Raw genomic sequence first — 22,363 nt, 5'->3', positions numbered from 1 at the left:
CGCAAAACGGGTGTACATGTCAACAACGGTTTCGCTTGGTTTCATATGAAAAAGCTCGAAATCATGCAGTAAAATATTAACTTTCGAGTCTTTGACTCTACTAGTTCCCTCGTGCATGATTTCAAGAGCACGCCAAATATCGAAAGCCGTTTCGCACAAAGAAACCCGATTGAACTCATTTTTGTCCAAAGCGCAAAATAAGGCATTCATAGCCTTTGCGTTTAAAGAAAAATACTTCTTTTCTAAATCCGACCATTCGTTCATCGGTTTAGAGGGAAGTTGAAAACCGTTTTCAACGATATTCCATAAATCCAGATTTAGAGAAATCAAGAAAACTCTCATTCGAGATTTCCAATAAGTGTAGTCCAATCCGTTAAAGAACGGTGGACGAAAGATCGAAAAGCCCTCTTGAAGAGCCATTTCTCTCGGGTGTAAATCCGAAATGAGAAATACCCCGCTCTGATACCAATTGTTAGGATCGAGAGCACTAAGAGAGGGGGGGGGGGGGGTGAATTAGTGCAGCGGAAATCTTACAGCGATTAAAAACGAAAGCTGTGTTTGTTCGATAAAAACTATTATGATGCAAAAGCCGATTCACAGTTTGTATCTAAGTGCAGTTTGCGCAGTTTGCGTCTAAATGTAGTTTTGCGTCTAAATGCAGATTGCGTCTAAGCGCAGTTTGCATCTAGGCGCAGATTGCGTCTAAGCGCAGTTTGCGTCTAAGCACAGTTTGCCTCTAAACACTGTTTGCGTCTAAGCGCAGTTTGCGTCTAAACACAGTTTGCGTCTAGGCGCAGTTTACGTCTAAACGCAGTTTGCGTCTAAACGCAGTTGGCGTCTAAGCGCAGTTTGCGTCTAAGCGCAGTTTACGTCTAAACGCAGTTTGCGTCTAAACACAGTTTACGTCTAAACGCAGTTTACGTCTAAACGCAGGTTGCGTCTAAACGCAGTTGGCGTCTAAGTGCAGATGACAGTTTGCAGTTATAAATGGAATCAAGACGTAAACGTAAACTGCACAGAAACTCGTTCGTAAAAGCGCAGAAGACAGTTTGCAGTTATAAATGGACTCAAGACGTAAACGTAAACTGCACAGAAACTCGTTCGTAAAAGCGCAGAGAGCAGTAGCTATGTAGGAGGTTTGCAGTAATGATAAAGTGCTCAAAATAAACGCAAACCAGAGATTTAGAGTGGTTCGGTCAGTCTTGACCTACTCCACTTTTGGCTTCCTCCACCGGCGAGGTCACCGACGTCAACTAGGAGCCTTCCTTCAATAGGCGAAGGCCAACTACCCTCTTACAGATTCACTCCTTTTGACGGGCTTAGAAGACAACCCTTACAAATGTTTTCTCTCCTCTCTTTACAACTCAAACTTGAAGAACAGAAGGAGGAGGAAAACTAGCAGTTTTGAGCTCTAAGAACCATTGAAAAGATCAAGATTTCGGCTTTAGTTCTTGCTGTCTCAGTGCTGAATGGGTGGGGTATTTATAGGCCCCAACCCAATTCAAATTCGGAGCTCAAAACGATCAAATCCCGGAATTCCGGGATCAGGCGGTTGCACCTCCTGACTGGAGAGGTTGCACCGCCTGGCAGAGCTCGAAGACCGAGCTCAGGCGATGCCACCTCTCTGCCAGGGAGGTTGCACCGCCCAGTCTTGCTCGAAGACTGAGCTCAGGCGGTGCCACCTCTCTGTCAGGGAGGTTGCACCGCCCAGTCTTGCTCGAAGACTGAGTTCAGGCGGTGCCACCTCCCGGCTGGAGAGGTTGCACCGCCCAGTCTCGCTGGGAGGCTTAGCCCAGGCGGTGCCACCTCCTGGCCTAGGCGGTTGCACCTCCTGGAACTATTCCAGATCACTGGTTGGGCTCCTAACTTGGCCCAAACCAGTCCGAATTCGGGCCCAATTGGCCCAAGATTAAGTTAATGGGATCATCTCCTATTTTCCAACTTAATCAACGTGCTAACTACGATTAGATCTAAGACAATTTCTGCAGCTTTGCTTCGGTGCGTCAATCGCTTCTTCCGGCGAGTTTCCGGCGAACTTCCGTCGATCATCCGATGAACCCTCGGTGATGCTCCTGCGGACTTCCGGCAAACTCCTGGACTTTGCGACGATCCACTTGGCAAGTTCCGACGAGCTTCGCTTGGCAAGCTTCTGGACTTCTCGGATCTGTTCTCGTAGAACCTCTGACGACCGTCCGAACTTCCGTCGAACTCTCGAGCTCCCAATGTGATCATGAACTTGACTCCGGCGCAACTCCCGCTGCTTGTCTAACTTTCATCGTAGTTAATCCTGCACACACAAAAACAAAAACTTCGATCGAGACAATTAATCCTAAGCAATTAACCAAGTTGTCCGGCATGTCATTGGTCCCTCGACGCTTCGTCCGATTCTTCGGCGCATCATCCTTTCCTGCAGCCTATTGCCCAATCGGCCAGTTGACTCCGCAACTCCGATATCCTTGGCACAATACCCGCTCTTCTTGGCCCGATGCCCGAGTCCACGACCCGAAGCCTTCTGTCGATACGTCGACCGATCCACCGGCCCGACGTCCAATCTTCTGACATGTTCCTCCGGCACAACATGATGTTCCTGCTTTAATTGTCTCATCCTGATCGAAGCACCCTGCGTCACTCAAAACACAGATTAAATCATAAACATATCTCAAGGAGTTTCATCATCAAAATACGAGATTCAACAAGGCCAAGCTACCCAAAAGGTTTTGGGATGAGGCTTTGAGGATTGCAGTTGATGTGATCAACTTATCACCATGTACAGCCCTAGATGGTGATGTTGCAGAGCATGTATGGTCAGGGAAAGATGTTTCCTACAGGCATTTGAGAGTGTTTGGTTGTCGCGCATTTGCACATATTCCAGACAATGAGAGGTCCAAGCTGGATGGTAAGTCTAAAGAATGTATTTTTCTTGGTTACTCACATGATCAATTTGGTTACAGGCTTTGGGATCCAGAAAAGCAGAAGGTGTTCGGGAGCAGAGATGTGGTCTTCTTTGAGGATCAAACCTTTGAAGATTTGAAGAAGAAGGCACCAGCCAAGACTTCTGCAGAAGGATTAGCAGATTGTGACCCAGTTATTCCTCTAGTATATCAGGGTGATGGGGGAGATGTGCAGGAAAATCCTGATGTTCATTTACCTACAGGACATGTTGAGCAAGAAGAAGTAGGAGAGCAAGTTCCCGCAGAACCTCAGTTGAGAAGATCTTCTAGACAACGTCAACCTTCCAGAAGATACTCTACAGATGAGTATGTGATGCTTATTGATGCAGGTGAACCAGAGAGTTACCAAGAAGCAATTGAGAGTGAGCAGAAAGAGAAGTGATTAGTTGCTATGCAGGAAGAGATGGATGCTCTTCAGAAGAACCACACTTATGATTTGGTGCTGCTACCAAATGAAATGAAGGCCTTGAAGAACAAGTGGGTTTTTAGGTTGAAGACTCAAGAATATTGTTCTCAACCAAAGTACAAAGCTAGATTGGTTGTGAAAGGCTTTGGTCAAAAGAAAGGTATTGACTTTGAAGAGATATTTTCTCCTGTTGTTAAAATGTCTTCTATTCGTGTTGCTCTTGGTATTGCTGCTAGCCAGGACTTGGAGGTTGAGCAGTTAGATATAAAGACAGCTTTCCTTCATGGTGATTTGGAGGAGGAAATTTATATGGAGCAACTAGAAGGCTTCAAAGTCAAAGGTAAAGATAATTTTGTCTGCAAGTTGAAGAAGAGCTTGTATGGGCTAAAGCAAGCTCCAAGACAGTGGTACAGAAAGTTTGATTCATTTATGACAGAAAATGGATACAAAAGAATGGCTTCAGATCATTGTGTGTACATCAAATGGTTTGGTGAGGATTTTATTATTCTCTTACTTTATGTTGATGACATGCTTATTCTTGGGAAAGATATGTCTAAAATTGACAGGTTGAAGAAGGAACTGAGTGAGTCTTTTGCAATGAAGGACATGGGGCCAGCAAAGCAAATACTAGGCATGCAGATTTCCCGTGACAGGAAAAATAAGAAGATTTGGTTGTCACAGGAGAAATACATCGAGAAGGTATTGGAAAGATTTAGTATGAGCAATGCTAAGCCAGTTGGTTCTCCTCTTGCAGGTCACTTCAAGTTGTGCTCAGAACAGAGTCCATCAAGTGATGAGGAGAAGGAGAAAATGCAAAAGGTTCCTTATGCTTCAGCAGTTGGAAGTTTAATGTATGCAATGGTATGTACGAGGCCAGACATCGCATATGCAGTGGGTGTTACTAGTAGATTTCTTGCAAATCCAGGCAAAGAGCACTGGGCAGTAGTGAAGTGGATTTTTAGATATCTCAAAGGGAGCTCTAAGGTTTGTTTAAGCTTTGGAGGTGGACCACCTGTGTTAACAGGTTACACAGATGCAGATATGGCAAGAGATATAGATACGAGGAAGTCTACTTCAGGTTATGTACTTACTTTTGCAGGGGGAGCTGTGTCATGGCAATCCAGGTTACAAAGGTGTATTGCTCTCTCCACCACATAAGCAGAATATATTGCTGCTACAGAGGTATGCAAAGAAATGTTATGGATGAAAGAATTCTTACAAGAATTGGGACTGAAACAGGAAAATTATGTGGTGCATTGTGACAGCCAGAGTGCCATCCATTTGTGTAAGAACCCAATGTTTCATTCCAAGTCAAAGCATATAGATGTCAGATACCACTGGATTCGAAATGTATTTGAAGAGAAGCAGTTGCAGCTTCAGAAAATTCATACAGATGACAACGGAGCAGACATGTTGACGAAGGCCTTACCAAAAGAAAGACAGGAGATATGCCGACAGTTGGTCGACATGGCTTCACATTGAGGAGTCATGGGACAGCCTCCCTTATGGGCTGAAGGGGGAGGTTGTTGGGCTGATGGCCCATATTCAGCCCATGTGGGCTTTATCAGCCCACAGCCCACACCCCCTCTTAACCTAACCCTAATTAAGATTAGGGGGGTGTGATGGCTGCGTTTTAGAGGCAGATTAAAGCTATAAAAAGGCAGCAACGAGGTAGATCTTGGGAGCCACGAGATTCCAAAGAGAAGAAAGAGAACAAGGCAGAAAAGGAAGAGAAAGAAAGGGAAGAAGACAAGGACAACGCAGAGAGACTGTTCTCAATCATCTAGCAGTGTTCTCATCTCAGGTTAGATCAAATCTACAGTAGGCTCTTGCAGTGATTACTTGGGAGGTTTTAGATATTGTGGGCAGTGACGTGATCCTTGTATCCCAGTTATTCTCTTGTGGTTGTTGCTAGGGTTTTGGGCAAGAGATTGAGATTTGTACATTCATTATTCTCATAGTGGATTATCTCTAGTTTGCCCCGTGGTTTTTACCCTTCACATTGAAGGGGGTTTCCACGTATATCTTGGTGTTCTGTTTGATTGTGTTTCCATTTTATTCCGCTGCGTATTTTGGTCTTCTAGTATTTGTTCCTATACAAAAGTTATTCCTATTTATATCCCCATCATCAAGGATGATTCTTGATACTCCTCTAATCATTACTTGGCTAACATGCTACTCTTGTTCTTCTTCTTCTTCCACCTTTTAAGACATTGAGTTTCACGGCTCTCATTTTGTTGGAGAGGTAGGATTTGTAAGTATTTTTGAATTCTTTAAGTCGTTTGGAGAACTAGAATTACCAGTAGGATAGGAAACTAAGTACATGAAAAAATCTTTGATATTGAAGTTTTGTTTTCTATAATTATCTCATGCATCTCATAATTTAACAGGAGGTCGGTATGGAAAGAAAAAATAAAATTTGAAGTATACCTAAGATTTTCTTAATAGATCTAAAGAGAGTGGAAGAAATTTTTAATGACTTATGTGAGAGAATATACAAGGGGCATGAGTTTATCCCATGTAACTAAAAAAGGCTTAAAATTTACTCTCGATTTTTATATGATTCTTTTTATGATATAGATAAGGAGTGTCGAACCATATCAATATTAAAATAATTTTTAAAATTTATATCTTATTATTAGCTCTATAAATTGTTCCAGTGATATCAATATATTCTCTATATCTCAAAAACTAGTTAATTTTCTTTTAATATTGTGAAGATGAGAGATTAGCAAACTTATGTCGATTTTGAATTAGTATAGTAGTTAAAAACGTCGATTTTGAAAACAAAAATTTCGATAAAAATCGATATCGGAAATGCTTAACTTGAAAGCATGCAGAAGCGTAGTAAAAGTAAGAATTCTGTTTGCAATAAAGATAAATAGTAAGAAATAAATGTAAACCAGATTTTTATAGTGGTTCAGTCATCGTGACCTACATCCACTCCGCCGATTCCTCTTCCGTCGAGTCCATCAGCATCCACTAACGATCTTTTTTCAACAAACGAAGATCAATTACCCTTTTACACCCCTCTTCTCCGTTTCACAGGTTTAGGAGATAACTTTTTACAAGCACTCACTCCTCCCTAAACAGAATTCTAAACTTTAGGACTAGAGGAGGGGATTTCTCAAGTGATTGCTACAACGTTTTCTCACTTTTAAGTTCTCTGTGCTTGCATATATTAACCAGAGATGAGAGAGGTATTTATAGGCTTTAAGTGGATTCAAACTTGGAGCCTATAAGTGTCTCATCCTCGATTTTCGGGGTATTGACGGTACCACCACCTATGTTGGGCGGTACCACCGCCTAGGTGGTACTACCACCTACAGCATTGACACTAGGTGGTACTACTGCCTAGGAGACTATATCTGGGCGGTACCACTGCCCAGACTAGCAATACCACTGCCTGACACTATCTCGGAGATTGTGCCACTAATGGTTCCACCAGTTTGGATCACTGTTTGGGCCTTTCACTTGGCACAACACAGTCCAAACTTTGGCCCAATTGGACCCTAATTGAATTGGCCCAATTCCAACCCAATTACACCTAAAAACTTCTTCGATTTAGACAATTATTACAAAGCTTGAATCAAATGTTGTTCGGCATGTCATTAGTTCATCGACGCTTTGTCTAATTCTTTGGCGCATCATCCTCTCTTGCGGCCTATTGCCTAATCGGCTAGTTGACCTCCGCAACTTTGATTTCCTTAACATAATTTCCACTCTTCTTAGCCCGATGCCCAAACCCATGGCCTGAAGTCTTCTATTAATATGTCGATCGATCCTCCGGCTTGACGTATAATCTTCTAATATGTTCCACTTCGACCAAACATGATTCTTCTTATTTTAATTGTCTCTCTCTGATTGAAGTTTCCTACGTCACTCAAAATGCAAATAAGATCATAAACACTATCGACTTTCACTTTATGTAGGATCAAGTTGTCCGCCGTCAACTTCGTTTTTCTCATATACATATGGCTGATCAATTAGCTGACTCACTCACAAAGTATCTCGCTTATAAACTTTTTGCATTACATCGATCCAAGATTGGTATCCTTGATAGGAGTACCATCTTGCGGGGGCATGATAGCAGATAAGATTTTCCTAACTGTATAAGAAAATCTCTTTACTCCGTTGAGAAAAATCCTCTCTCTTAACTTGTATAAATATAAATAGGGAGAAAATATGTCAATGCGAAGATAGCTTCTTCAGTAATTCCTGTCTTCTAGAAGAGAACATGTGACACTCATCCAAGGAATATCTATTCTTATAAATGCATTATAAACCCTCCATATTTTGAAGTTAATGAATAAATGAATGAAGAATTGAGTGTATGTAGCCATAAAAAATCTTAGATTAGACACCTAAGTGAGAAGAGAATTCTTAAGGATGATAGGCACTACCTAATCTATTCTTTCCCTCCTCCCCATCACTTTTCTCTCAACCATCGTAACAGCACCACCACCCAAAGGAGCAATCACATCGGCCATCGATCGTCATCAACGTAGTCCCATCGATAACCACCACCCTACATGCTACTTTTTTCTCACCCTACTCTTTTATGATTCTGATCTTCTCTCCCAAACTTTTTCCTTGGTTGAAATTATTGTTAGCTTAAAATCCCTCAACAATGGTAAAAACTCTGGACCGGACCTGATGGATATACTATTGAATTTATAAATTATATTGGACTATGATGTTAACCACTTCAACTTATATTCTGAACTTGATGATGATAAGGCCTGTATATGGAAAAGTATTGTGGTTCCCTACGGATACAATAATTGGAGCATCAGAGGTAGATGATGAGGACATATAGAAAATATGTACCAAAATGTGAGAGCAACTAGAAGTTTGCAACAATGACAATGATCAGGGAGGAAGAGGTGTTGGTGTAGATCAGCGTCACCTAAGGTGGGTTGTTGGCAAATGAGGTTTTCATTGAAGGAGAAGACATTTGTAGATCTCTGTGCAGCAGTTCACAAACATTAATTACTTAATGTCACTAGAGATGCTATGCAGTTGCTGGAGTAATTCACTGAATACAGCTTGGTATGCATGTATCTAATTTTGCAAGAAAAAATAGATATAGGTTTTGTTGGATAGAACTAAGAGCAGAGGGCTTGACCTTTTTTCTGGACTTTAAATCTTTGAAGTAACAAATTTATTTTTTAATAAATATATTGAGTTAATCGATCTTTTTGTCTTCGTCGTCATGGTTATGGGCGTATCATGGATCTTCCGAGAACAATGCATGATGAAATCCACTGAAAGACAACCTATAAGCTCTATGCCAGAAGCCAACCATCCCTGGAGAGACAGCTCTGAGAGTAGGAGGCTGATGATTTCTGGTAAATGGATCAGCAAAAACAGTAAAACAATTGTCTTCGTTGCATTACTTTGCAATGCAAACCGGGTTTAGTTTTTACAGTGTTTTTTTTTTTGCTTAGTTTAAAGTGTTTTCTGAACAAGAAGGGGGACTTAGTAAAGTTTTAAAAAACTATAAAGGATAAATCATTCATTAATTTCTCAAGTCTCGTGATAATAAGGTTATTTACTTCCATATTGGTTAAGGAGCATTGGAACCAAGGGCTCATAAGTCCGTCAAGTCTCCCTTACTTTTAAAAGTGCTTTTTAAAGCTTACATATGCTTTGAAAAGAAAAAAATTTGTGGGTACGTTATCATCCAAAGTGGACAATTTCTTATGGGCCGCACCAATGATCAATCGACCAAATGGTCCCTTATCATAAGTCGTGCACCTGGACTTCCCTACCGGAGCGAGCATTGATAAGGTCATTTAATTCCACATTGGTTGAGGAGGAGTATGAGGAACCAATGGCTCATAAGTCCATCCTCTGAAAGAGCCCATCGACCAAAGCGCTCTGAAAGGGCCACGGATAATTCCTTGCGAACTTACAGGCCATATCAATGGCCGACCGATCAAATTGTCCCTTATCAAATGGTTATAGTAATTATGATTTATATCTCTTGCCGATACTTTAATGTGCTTGTCGGGTAATTTGTTATAACTTGTCTCATGTTTAATTTAGGTTTTATCTTAGTGTAAGAAACTATGAAACAAGACTCTCTATAAGTGGTCATTTTGTACGTCAGAAATGCTCATGTTCTTATTAGTTAAAGCATCTGTTGTTCGTGATACTTGCAGTTATTAGTAATTATGATTGACTTATAATTATGTTATAAGTTTTATCTCTTGAATTAATGTTACTTAAAGTGCTCGTCCAGAAACATTCTATTTTAATTACACTCGGTTGTAGTTTCGCTGTTTTACACATCCATGCTTGTTCTTCCACCCTCTCATCAAAAATGCGTCTCGTCCACAAATTCAACGAGATAACTCAATCTTCCTTCTGATCCTCCCATTCTTTCAGCCCATCACCGGCGTTGGATGGGAAGAAGAGACACCATCATGACGTTAACGCTGTGACGCAAGTCCCAAATATCACATCCCCTTCCTTCTCTATAAAAGCCAGCCCTCTCACGCCTCTGAATCGATCATAAGAGCACCACCGAAGACGATAAGATGAGGACAGTCGTCAGGAGTCGTGCTTCTCTCCTCCTCACACTCGTCATCGTCGTCTTCCTCGTCACAGGTCAGCTCCTGCATGCCGTGAGTTAAAGCTTGTTTACGCCTCTGAGAACTATCTACTCTCGATCTACATCGAGCTCTAATGATCCTATGCATGTCTTTTGTGCATTGTTTGAACTGGTGTAGCGAGAGGGGAGACGACCCCTGTGAAGGAAGCGAAAGCGCAGATTACATACGGTGCCCTGCGCCCTAGCAGTCAGCCCGCGCGCCCCGGAGGACCCTATACGAGGGGATGCAGGAACTATGTTTACTGCCGTCCGCCTTCGACCCCATGATAGGCTACTTCGGCAGCATGGAGGAGTAGTTCCTTTGACGACGCAAAATATATACAGGAGGCAGATACGTACAATATATATATATATATATATATATATATATATATATATATATATATATATATATATATATATATATATATATATATATATATATATATATATATATATATATATATATATATATATATATATATATATATATATCACTTCTCTCCTAAACTTTTTCCATGGTTGAAATTGTTGTTACCTTAAAATCCCTTAGCAATGGTAAAAGCTCTAGACCTGATGGATATACTGTTGAATTTATAAATTATATTGGACTCTGATGTTGACCACTTCTACTTATATTCTGAACTTGATGATGATTGAGCTAAGACCTTTATCCTTTTTAACCCTAAATGTCTTACTCCTCTTAATATCAAGGACTATCGATCCATATATCTTTGTAATGTGAATTATAGAATTCTAGCCAAAGTTTTAGCTAATCGGATTAACCTTTTTCTTAATAATCTCATTTCTAAAAAATATTCTAATTTTATGACCAATTATAGTATTCATAATAATATTCTTATGACTCAAGAGATTATATATTCTATGCATTGCTCTAGAAGTAAGAATGATTACATCCATATGAAAATTGATTTGAAGAAAGCTTATGATAAACTTTCTTGAGAGATTATCTTTACCATGCTTAAACTAGACAAATTTCCATATAAGTCCATATGCTGGATTTATTCTTGTATTTCCTCTTCTTCTTTTGTTTGCTTGCTTGCTGAATGGTAAGCCCTCTAATTTCTTTAAGGGAAGACATGATTTTAGACAAGAGGATCCCCTTTCTCCGTACATTTTGTCATTGTTTCACAACATCTTTCCATGCTTTTAAATCAAGCTTGTGAGAGGAATCTGATCACTATATATAAATTATGTTATCTTCTCTCTATGTGGATGACATCCTCCTATGTTTTTATGTGACTCTATTATTCAGATCCTAAAGTTGTCTGAATCTTTGACCAATCTTAAAGTCAATAATCTTAATTTGGCTATCTATTTTCCTAAGAATACTTCGAGAGACGAATGGTAGGCTATGTTTTCTTTTAAATATCTAACCACTTTTGTTGCCCCTAAAGAATCTCCATTAATTCTCATGATAATATATTATACAGAAAATCTCTAACAGAAAAATCTCTAATTCTCATGGTAAACCTTTTTCGTTTCTTCCTCTAGCTCTCAAGTAGTTTCATCAATAGAATAGTATTTTCAAATCATTTTGATAAGATGAATGATCCTATTACTCAAGATATTTTCCTTTTTATCAATGATCCGAGTAGCTCTTCCACATAAGATAAATATTTATTCATCACAATTAGCTCATACTTAATGATATGGGAGGGATCGATGTTATATATATATATATATATATATATATATATATATATATATAACATCGATGCATAACATACATCATAGATATGCACAAGAATGGTGGCAAGTAGAATCAATCCTCTTAACGACCTTAATTTATCCAAAAAATCTAGAACTTAACTTTTATTTCTTTCAAAATCTTACTACACCCCTTAGAAGAGAAGACATTCAAGAATACAAAATCTCTTATTTAGAACTCAATCTCTTCTTTTGTTGTCAGCATAACTCTTTTGATGACTCAAGGAAGTCTTTAATCTTCTTCTTATAACTTAATTTTTTTTAATAATCTCTTGTACTTTGTCCGTCACCCACCTCTCCCCAACATATAAGAGTTATCTGAATACTTAAATAATAACTATTACTATAAATGAATTCAAAGGCCTTTGGATTGCACCCAAAGGCCTTGACAACTTTGCTAGGAGAACTTGTTGATGAATTAATAAGATGAGAGTCAATAGTAACAATAACATCTTTTTTTTAGTCCTACATAAAAAAAAAATAATCCAATTAAGATTTTGGACACATGATTTAGACTTATCCTATTATATCGTTTCTTTTTCTTTTTTTGCAACATAAGCATGTTGATAACTCAAAGTGGAGAAAGTTAAGAGGCTTGAAGCTGCTTTGAGGCCCTCCAAGAGTGCAATTGTTTCTGTCATAAATTGAACTTGAGGTAGTGCAACCACAGCCTCCCATCCATGGGTGTTTATTCATTGAATTCTTCAATACAAATCCAACGTCGATAAGAAAAAATGACGAAATAAGATTTTTATTCTTTACATATGTTGCAATTTTCCACCACAGAATGGATACGTAGGCAAAATATAATAATAACAATAGTAAAGAATCCACCAAAGATGGACAACGTTTCTCCAATGATTTAATTCTCCAAGGCATATCTATAACACTAAGATAAATATATAGTTACAATTTAGTAAATGAAAAATCTGGCAGCTTGAACAAGGAAGACACTTTATTTGGTACCAACTGTGGGCCTCCAACATCAAAGTCCCTAGAAAAAATAATTGGTCCAACAGCATATTTGGCATCAACTGTGGCCCTCCAATATCGAAGTCCCAAGTAATAACATTTGGAATACCAACATATTCTTAGACCCTAGTATGTTTAACAAGCTCATCAATGCCTCCATGTTAGTAGCCACAGCCCATACTATCGGGTTTGTAGGATGATATCCTTCATGCACACCATTTTGTGTCTGCCTAATGTTCTTGTGCAGCGCAATAATTCGTTCAGAGTCTTTAACAAATATGTATAAGGTTGAACAATATGTTTACTTCATTTCTCTACGGCCTTAGCCAAAATATCTAAGAAAGCACATTAGAAAAATATATATTTTTTTTTTAAACTAATAATTCATTACAGAAATACCTTGATTTCTATGCTCTTTTACTACCTCCATCTTTTGGCTCACCTGCCAAGGTGTCATCTATATTTTGTACATGAGACAAAGATTAAGAAGGCCAAAAGAAATAGAAGAAACTGTTACCAATGAACAAGATACAAAAATGTTAAAACATAGACTGAACCACCAAACATTTTTTGATTAATCAATTTTTGGTAAAAAAAAATCCTAGCAAATAAATAGAAGAAACTGACATATAGGCTGATTTCTGTGGTTTTGGGCTGTTAAGAGAGGAGAATTTTTGAAGCTAAAGCTAATCCTTGATTTTAAAGATTTTCCCACATCTAGCATTTCTCACATTTCACACTAACGATCACTGAACTACAACATGCACATAAACTCCATGCAATTAAAGTAAGTTGTAATGTTCACAATGTGGACGTGAAAGATGCTAGACAAGCATCTCCTAAGTAGAGTTTGCTTTAACAAAAGATGCTAGACAAGCAGAAAGAGGTTTGGGATTGTAGAGCAGCTGCCTCACAAATGATTTGAGTTTTCAGATACTCCACATCATCGCTAGTGTTGTATTTGGTATGTTCCAAACAATCTACAGCCTAACGTACATCGACCAAAAGAATGTGTTAAAGCATACTCTTTCACTGCTAATAAATATTATAGCAATATAATTATTTCCCATATCTTTTGATTTTTACAATATTATTTTGAGCCCTATCTTCAAAAGCCACTTACACCATTAATATTTCTAATTATTTCAGTATTAGCAATCTCTTACATTTTTTACCCTACCCACTAAGTATCTTATACATAAAATATATTAGATTTTCTTCCATGTATCAATCTAAACCTATTTCTGAAAATGTTCCTATATTTTGTGTTATTAGCCTAATCCTATTTTTTGGACTCTTTACTCATGCTGGTCCAAAATAGACCAAGAAAACACTTCTCTATTTTACACAACATATGGATATTGATATAATAGATTTCTTGCATATGACCTCGGTCCACCCTTCTCATTTTAGGATACTTAGATGGTGAATATGTCTCACATCAATTCTCAGTAATAATATAGTATGATTATCAAATGTTTAAGGTCATAGTTATGAGTTTTGATATGTTTTTTGAACACTGACCCTCAATGGCCTTGTGCAACCCTCCACCTTTCTCATTCGGGCTTGGGACCGACATTGGCGGTGTTAAAAACATATGTACTCATAACAAAAAATAATAAAAAAATATGAAATCTCTCTTTTAAAAAGATAAAAACAAAACTTTAGATGAATTCATTTTGTCCGATTTGATTCGTATCGACCAGTACATACCGCATATCTTGAGATGCAAACCACACCATTTCAGACAATTAGGTCTAGTTTTTTTTGTTAGAAAATGATTTTGGGTCTAATTTTTTTCTTTACAAGGATCTGAACTGAACCACTTTTTTTTTTTAATTACTCGAAATGGTCCCTTTTAGGGCTCTCAACTCCTTGCATGCTCATTCTCCTCTCCATACTGTTGTGTGACTATTGCTGCATGTTATATACATCTCTATGCTGTCATTCAACCATCACCCAAAACTCATGTTCTACTGCCCATCACCCACTATGGCTTGATCTTTAGTATTTATCTTTCTCCTCTACCCCCTCATCCATTTTTCTTCTTCATTCTTCTCCCACCCCCCGCCAAAAAAACACGGAAAATGAAAAATGCACCATGATACATGCCGGCATACTATGTGTATCAGTATGTTGGCACAGAGCGGACATACCTGAAATTCATTGCTTAGTTATACCATAGTACACCATATCAGTCCAGGACAGTAAATCAGAATTGGTACCCAAAACTACTTGAAAAAGCAAAGACAGCAACATATATAGCACAAGAATCCAAGAGGGACCACCGTAGGGTCAATATACTGAAGATTTGATACCTTAGCACATGAAAAATAAAAGAAGAACTACAACATAAAGAATTAACTAACAATGCAATTTGTTTTATACACAATAGAAAATGATCATAAAATTTCATGATTCATTAATGCATATACATCTATTCCCAAACCTAATGATTCAACCAAGGCTCAGCTGGTGGACATTAACAATAAAAGCTTCAAATAGTCATCTAAATACAATCGATTGAGTTCTTCCAAAGAATGGATAAATTCCAGTGTTTTAACATATGACTAAAAGGCATCGTTTCCTGAACTCAAGTTAAGAAGCAGCAAATATGTTCTCTCAGTACTTTTATAGTTTTCTTTGCTAGCCATTTCAATTTGAGTGAGAAATAATACTATGATAAGCAAAAAAGATTGTAAATATTTGATACAGATGTCATAAATGAACTACACTTAATTTCATAAAAAAAATATAGTTTCAACATCAAGGGTATGAATTACACACTTAATTTCGGCAACCTTTTAAGAGACAATATAAATCATTTGATTTTGATAAGCAAGTTTAACAAAGATTTTGATCACAATTACTCTAGAAATACTATTGAAAGTCGGAAGTATGCAACAAAAGAGCTGAAAACCAAGAAAAGTCATTCTACCAAGTGACAGTATCGCATCCTCCATATCCACCTATTGCAATTGTTGTTACCTAGGAAATGAACATATTAAAATGATTGATAAAACTCATACCCCAAGGTTGCAGAAAGTCCACAAATTTCTCAATTTTGGATTTATTAACATCTACTCCATAGCAAATTTTGAAAAGAGAAGAGAAAGAACCCATGTTATAGGAGTGTCATTTGGTCACTAATCCTTCTTAAGATTTGATAAATAACAATCACCGAGAGAGAACTCTCATACCTCAAGAAAGCTAACTTTGCATTTTATTTCATTTAAGACCACCAAAATATCTAAAAATTGGCAATCATTATTTCTGGCTTCTTCATATTCTCTATGATTTTTGTAATTTCTTTGACCTAATATCAAAGCAACATTAACTCACCAAAGAAACTGATAGCACCAAAATTCGTTCGATCAGATGGAAAGCAACCACAATTGCGGGTGTTTGAATTTAAATCATGATGATTAAAAAATTCAATATCGCATGACCCCAATAAGTATAATCAAACAAACATTATCCCAGCAGATGACAGTAGCGGCCCATCAATCATACAATAAACTTTCTGAATCTTAAGGGAGATCAATACAAAGAGACAGATAACTAAATATGACATGTCATATAACAGTAAGCGAGTGACATCAATAAAATATTTCCGATGTAAGATTAGAGAATGGACTTCATGTCAGCAAAATAAAAAAAAATTAGAAAGATATATTTTATGAATTTCATCATTCAATGGCATAGCTAATGTAATAATATACTCCTAGATTCCGTACCTATATAAATGCACATTTAGAGTAACCACAGAACTAATCACTGCATCATGTTCAATGGGGATAAAAGAAACATACTTTAGATAAGCAGAGCCACCAATAGAAAGTCCAGTATCAGTACCTTTACATTCAACTCCAATAGTGAAGGTATTATCTTCAGTACCTTTACATTCAACTCCAATAATGTATGCTCTATTGAAAAAACTTCATTCTTAATAAGATAATTTGTTAGTTTTAAAATGACAAAAGATGGAGCTAAATATCAGTTTGTAGTATATTTTGCTAGGAAAGTGCAAAGCGAAAGACACAAATAAAAGAGAAAGAAGGCTAAAGGAATTAAAATATCTCAAAAAATATTATTGATGAATGACTTGTAATAAAAAAGCAATATCTATAATGTAATTCAAGAATTAGATAATGTCACATTCTTCTTTCCTACATAACAGAAAAACTAACAGAAGTCAGAATTCCTTTATAGTAATTATAACTAATTTGCAAGAAAGACTACAAAATGTCAAGGGGCAAGCCAGTAGCTAGACAAGAAAGAGAATCAATTAAAGCACTATAATTTTTTAATAATAAAATTTGATAAACCACCAAAGATACTTGGTAAAGGAATAATACAAAAGCTTCAACAACCAAAGGATACTTGAACATGATTCCCAAGTCCAGTAAGTGAAGCATTAATGCTCTGAGTTTCTTTGTCCCTGAATAACAAATAAAAAAGGAATGTGACTTGATCATAACATAAAAAAAGGTAAGCCTCAACATATGACTGAAGCATCACAAATGACAGTTTATGAGAATATTGTTGGAGGTGAAATATCTTTAATAGTGAAGCAATTTGCTAACAACTTAATCTATAATCATAGTGATGTTAGGTTGAAACCTCATTGTACAAAGCTGAAAATAAATGGGGCCTTCAGTGGTATGATCACCAAAATGGTATAAGAAAGAAAAACTGAATCTGATCTTGCTTATTTTCCCTATCTGTCAATCAATATGGAGATACATCTTAGCCTTAAGTAAAATATGTAGCAAAAAAGCCAAATTGATACAGCTTGACAAAGATGGTCATGATGGACTGTCATCTCGTACTGACCAACTAGATCAGTCCTCGGTTAGACTGATGCATATTGTTTGTATTGACAGATGGTACATGCATATGAAAGACTCGAAGAGGAAGAAAAAGGAAGGAGAAGAGGAAGGAACAAATGATGGTGGAGGAAAGGAGGAAGAAGGAATTACGAGGAAGAGGATGGAAAAAGAGGAGGCGGAGGATGAAGAGGAGGAAGAAGAAGGAAGAAGGCTGAGGAAGAGGAAGGAGAAAGAGGCAGTGGTGGTGGTGGAGGAGGAGGAGGATGACGAAGGTAGAAGAAGGAGAAGAGGAGGAAGCACTCGGCGGATGACAGGCGGCTTGCAGGCTCTACGAGTATGATGCAATGGGCTCGCAAGCACGAGCCCCAAACCAGCATTAAATAGGCTTTTTTCTTTCTATAATAGGTAAGGACAGACTGCTAATAGGGGGCCAATCTGTGTACCAGTTCACGCTCAAACCAATATATACCTCCCATTTTATAACGGTCTGGGTTAAATTGTATTGTGTGATCATAATAGATACGAAGCACTGTTTAGTCTACTAAAGCTGTAACTTGAGCTCAATCAAACAAGAAATATTGGACCCAATTCCACTTAGATTTGGAATATGAGAGTCGCTTTGTGAGGTTGAAGATTTTCAAACCAACCTTGCTAGAATGGTCAGACTTTACTAGGTTCAAAATTTTCAAACCAAACTTACTAGAATGGTCAGATCCAGACAACTAGACCAAACACAATCATTGTCGACGCCACAAACTTAGACTAACAAGGCAATCATAAGTTACGTTAAGAATAATCACAACCCACATATAATCTTTACTTATTTCACAACCATTTCGATGAGATCTTTCTAGAAGTCTATCGTTTAACATAAGGATAATGGATGCATCGCACCACCTACTTTCCTCTACCAGTTAGGTACTCACAAACAGGGGCCCAAAATTAGATAGTAAATAAGAGCAATTTCTACTATGTATTGTAATGTACAAGCTGCCAGCACATAGGTACAATTAAATTCATGTATGTATTTGTCAGATTAGATACACAGACAGATTCAAAAATACAAAAACAAGCACATTCAGCAAGATAATTCTAGCAAAATAATCATAAATCAGAACCTTCGGATTCAATGAAGACCCATTATCCAGAAGGACTGGTACTACTCCACTATCACTGTAATCAAGCATTTGTTACTGTTGATATATCCAAATTTTAGAACTTACATTATATCCCATTTTACACCATTTTTCAAGGCCTATCATAGTACCAGAAGTGTATCTATGTTGCAGAGGACCAAGTATATCCATGGAAAGCTATGTAAATTCGATACCTTTGTTCCTTTCACAGAGAAAAAGAAAAAAGTAATAAACAGAATTATAATGCCTCATCTTTATCAAACACACAGATTTATTTGTTTGGTATCTCTTAAGAATTACAGTATTCAATTTGGTTTACAGTTCTCATAGGTCTAGTAACTGCTCTGTACAGAAATTTACACATCTTACTCAAATCAGAATATTTTAGGCTTGGATTTCACTCCTGAACTTATCTTGTCCTTGGAGATTATTCACTATGTATGAATATAATGGAACCATTTCAGATTAGAAGTTATCCATTTCGTAAGCAGTTTTTTCACATGACATCTGAGTGGTTGACCAGCACAGTTCTTTTATTGTCAAACACAATTCTAGTTGTAAAACTCCACAATTTTCCAAATTTTTTCAACCTCTTTGACAAAAGTTCGAAAAATCAAAGCAAAAACAAAAATATAAGCATCAACCTCTTTGATCTATTTATGCATGATTAACATAAGAAACCAAAGAATAATGTCAACACAGTTTCTCATACAGTAAGGAGAGGAAGAAACTCAACATTGTTATAATTATTAAGGCTTGAAGCTTAATAAAATGTGGCAGCAATGGTGAAGTGGTCATAGAAAGAATGTTTCATCAAGCAGGCAAAGATTATATCGATTGCTATGCAAAGCTGAAAGTAAAATTGGATACAAAAATGAGGCTTGCAGCTGCAACCACATAGTTAAGCCATAACTAAGCCTGCTGAAATGCTGTAAAATGTTGCAAGGCTTCTAACTTACCTTTGGCGCTTGCACTCATACTTCTATGAAAATGTGGTGCCACTTTAATTCCACCAAACTTCTCTGTGCAACTCTGCAAACAATGGATCTTCATGTCAAGCACTGGATAAGTCTTCCACATTCTTTTCATAATCTGCTGTAAACTGTTGTAAGGCTTCTAACTTACCTTGGGCGCTTGCAGTCATACTCCTATGAAAATGTGTTGCCACTTTAATTCCACCAAACTTCTCTGTGCAACTCTGCCAACAATGGATCTTCATGTCAAGCACTAGAAAAGTCTTCCATATTGCTCTCATAATCTGCTGTAAAATGTTGTAAGGCTTCTAACTTACCATAGGTGCTTGCACTCATACTTACTATGAAACTGTGTTGTCAATTTAATTCCACCAAATTTCTCCGTGCAACTCTGCCAACAATGGATTTTCAAGTCAAGCACCAGAGAAGTCTTTCATATTGCTCTCGTAATCTCTTCCACCCATCAGCCTTTTCATCTTATGACACTAAATTGGGCAAAGGGCAATTCAGGTTTTGTTGTTTTGGGAGTCTCAAAGATATTCCAAAACCTGAGTGTTTCATCTGCTGCTGCAGAAGCTACTACACCTCCCAATGGGCTCCCAGCCAAGAAATGAACCCGGGATGAATGACCGGAAAGCTCAGCCGCTCTCGTCATGGATGGGTAATTCCACAGGGTGAGTTGATTCTTCGGAGAACCATGGGAGGTTAGTAATTCAGATTTGTTCTTGTCCCACAGCAATGCACAAACTTCAGAGCCAGCATCGATCGAGTTCAAGCAAGCACCGTTAACAGTGTTCCAAAACTTAATGCAATGATCATTGCGACCTCCACCAGAAGCCAGCAGGTTGCTCCGAGTTGGGCACCAGTCAAGGGCCTTCACAATGGAAGTGTGGCTGCTGATGCGGTGAAGCCACTTATGTCGGCGTGGATGGTGTTGTGAGACCGGCATGCAGGCATCCCATATGTGCACTAGTTTGTCGTGCCCTCCACTCGCCAAATACCGCCCCGACAACGCAGACCATTTAAGACTGCAAACTCCACGCCGATGCCCATTATAGAAACAGATGGACGTGTCATCCTTTCTAAAGTCATAATCAACAACAGTGCCATCTGATCTTCCAGCCGTCAAGATTGAATTACTTCTCCACGCAAGTGACAACACAGGGGTCAGGTTCTCATCTTCTTCCGTCACATTCACATCTTTTCCTGTTGCCGGATCAACCAAGGCTAAAACTGAATTGCCTAATGCGACAGCAAGAACTGTGCTATCCGGCGACCAGCTGATGCAAGTGATAGGTCCGCTGTCTTCTACGGCTTGTAGAAGCACCTTAGTCGACTTGTTTGCATCATCCCAGAGGCACACTGTGTCGTCGAGGCCAATCGCCAACATATTATTGCTTCCCCAGTCGAGGAGATTCAAACCATCTTCATCCAACATGCCGTGGGCATCCAAAACCCTCTCTGGTTCTCTAGGGATTCGCCTCTGCTGCTTCTTCGGCGGCCGAATGGGCTCGTCAAATTGGGGCAGCATGCTGGCCGGCGCTTCGGGTGCACTCTTGAAAGCGAGGATACGAGACCTGTTCTTCAAAATGCACTCATCAAGAAGCTTTTGGTACGCCACGCTCGATGGGGATTCTCTCGAACCATCACGCTGCGGTCGCGAAGGCATGGTTAGGGCAAAGCGTGCGTAGTCCATGTCCATCGCCGACCGGAACGGGATGAAGCGGTCGTACTCCACACGCCTAGAACGAGAAGAAGCCATTTTTGCCAATGGAAAACAGAACGAGAATCGGCCTTGTGGCCAGAAACGATCAAGAAAACAAGAAACCAGAAACGATCAAGAAAACAAGAAAGATTGATCTTCTCGAGAGAAACTCGAAAACCTAGATTATCGATAACCAAGAATTGATCAAGAACCCCAAGAACAACAAAATTCAAGTCGCTGGAAACGTCAATTACGATCGATCACAACGAAGAAAAATCAAAATCCAACAAAATCTTGAACCCGAATCGAAACTTAGACAGTTCAAGAACCAAGCGAAACGGAACCTTCAGAAAAGGAGACGGAATGAGATCACCGCAATAAGAATCTAAATTCTTCCCCCCCAGATCGAAGAGGAGGGTTCTCGCTCCCAACTGTGCCCGTTCGCCGGCGAGAAGCTCCGACCCGGACAGAACGACGAGATCGCCAACAGAGCAGAGGAGAGCCGAGAGGAGAGCGCGATGGAGGGAATGGACAGGTTGTTAGGTGTGCAAGGGCGGGGCTCGGCTTATATAAATGACACTGAGCAAGCGTTATGTTTCAAAACCATGCCGTTATACTCAACGAACCAATACATAGCAGTGTAATTTTAAATCATACCGTTATATATATATATATATATATATATATATATATATATATATTACTATCAAAAAATATCTTAGAGCCTTTGAAGTCATTGTATAGGAATTAGTAGTAAATTAACCTATTATCAATACAATACAATAAATACTAGTAAATTAACCTATTATCAATAAAAAAATATTTATAAAATAATATAGATACTTGATGTAGCCTTATTCTACTAGGGAATTAGTAGACAAACTCTATATAATTCTAACTATATTATCATACACCTTTATTTTAAAACTAAAACTCATCATAACAAATCTCTAAAACTCTACTATAGATCAAATTTGATTTAAATGAATCAAAAAAAAAAAAAGATCGAGTTAGTCGGTCTATAATTTGATTGAACCAGCGATGAAAAAGATGTGAAC

At 38.2% G+C, this 22,363-nt stretch overlaps 1 protein-coding gene and 1 long non-coding RNA gene across 8 annotated transcripts in view; one reads left to right on the top strand and one right to left on the bottom strand.

Moving 5' to 3' along the window:
• The window catches only part of LOC135671025 (cell division cycle 20.2, cofactor of APC complex-like), a 73,019-nt gene extending 51,191 nt beyond the window's left edge, over positions 1-21,828 (bottom strand). Inside the window, exons 1-3 of one of the 7 annotated variants that reach the window (XM_065178889.1) lie at positions 19,918-21,828; positions 19,752-19,824; positions 19,586-19,673 (exon numbers count right to left, since the gene is read on the bottom strand). In XM_065178889.1, coding sequence (XP_065034961.1) covers positions 20,073-21,362 — 1,290 coding nt within the window. In that variant the 5' untranslated portion in view covers positions 21,363-21,828 and the 3' untranslated portion in view covers positions 19,586-19,673; positions 19,752-19,824; positions 19,918-20,072. Of the gene's footprint in view, positions 1-16,604; positions 17,100-19,585; positions 19,674-19,751 lie in introns of those variants that run through there. The other 6 variants (XM_065178890.1, XM_065178891.1, XM_065178888.1 and 3 more) reach the window with 6 other exon arrangements.
• Positions 9,815-10,581, top strand: LOC135671047 (uncharacterized). Its single transcript, XR_010512620.1, has 2 exons — positions 9,815-9,972; positions 10,095-10,581. It is a non-coding gene; the product is annotated as an uncharacterized LOC135671047 (long non-coding RNA).
• Positions 21,829-22,363: the final 535 nt, after the last annotated feature.

Source organism: Musa acuminata, unplaced genomic scaffold, assembly GCF_036884655.1.
Source record: "Musa acuminata AAA Group cultivar baxijiao unplaced genomic scaffold, Cavendish_Baxijiao_AAA HiC_scaffold_1137, whole genome shotgun sequence".
Lineage (NCBI taxonomy): Eukaryota > Viridiplantae > Streptophyta > Magnoliopsida > Zingiberales > Musaceae > Musa > Musa acuminata.
This window is presented reverse-complemented; position numbering and strand designations above follow the sequence as displayed.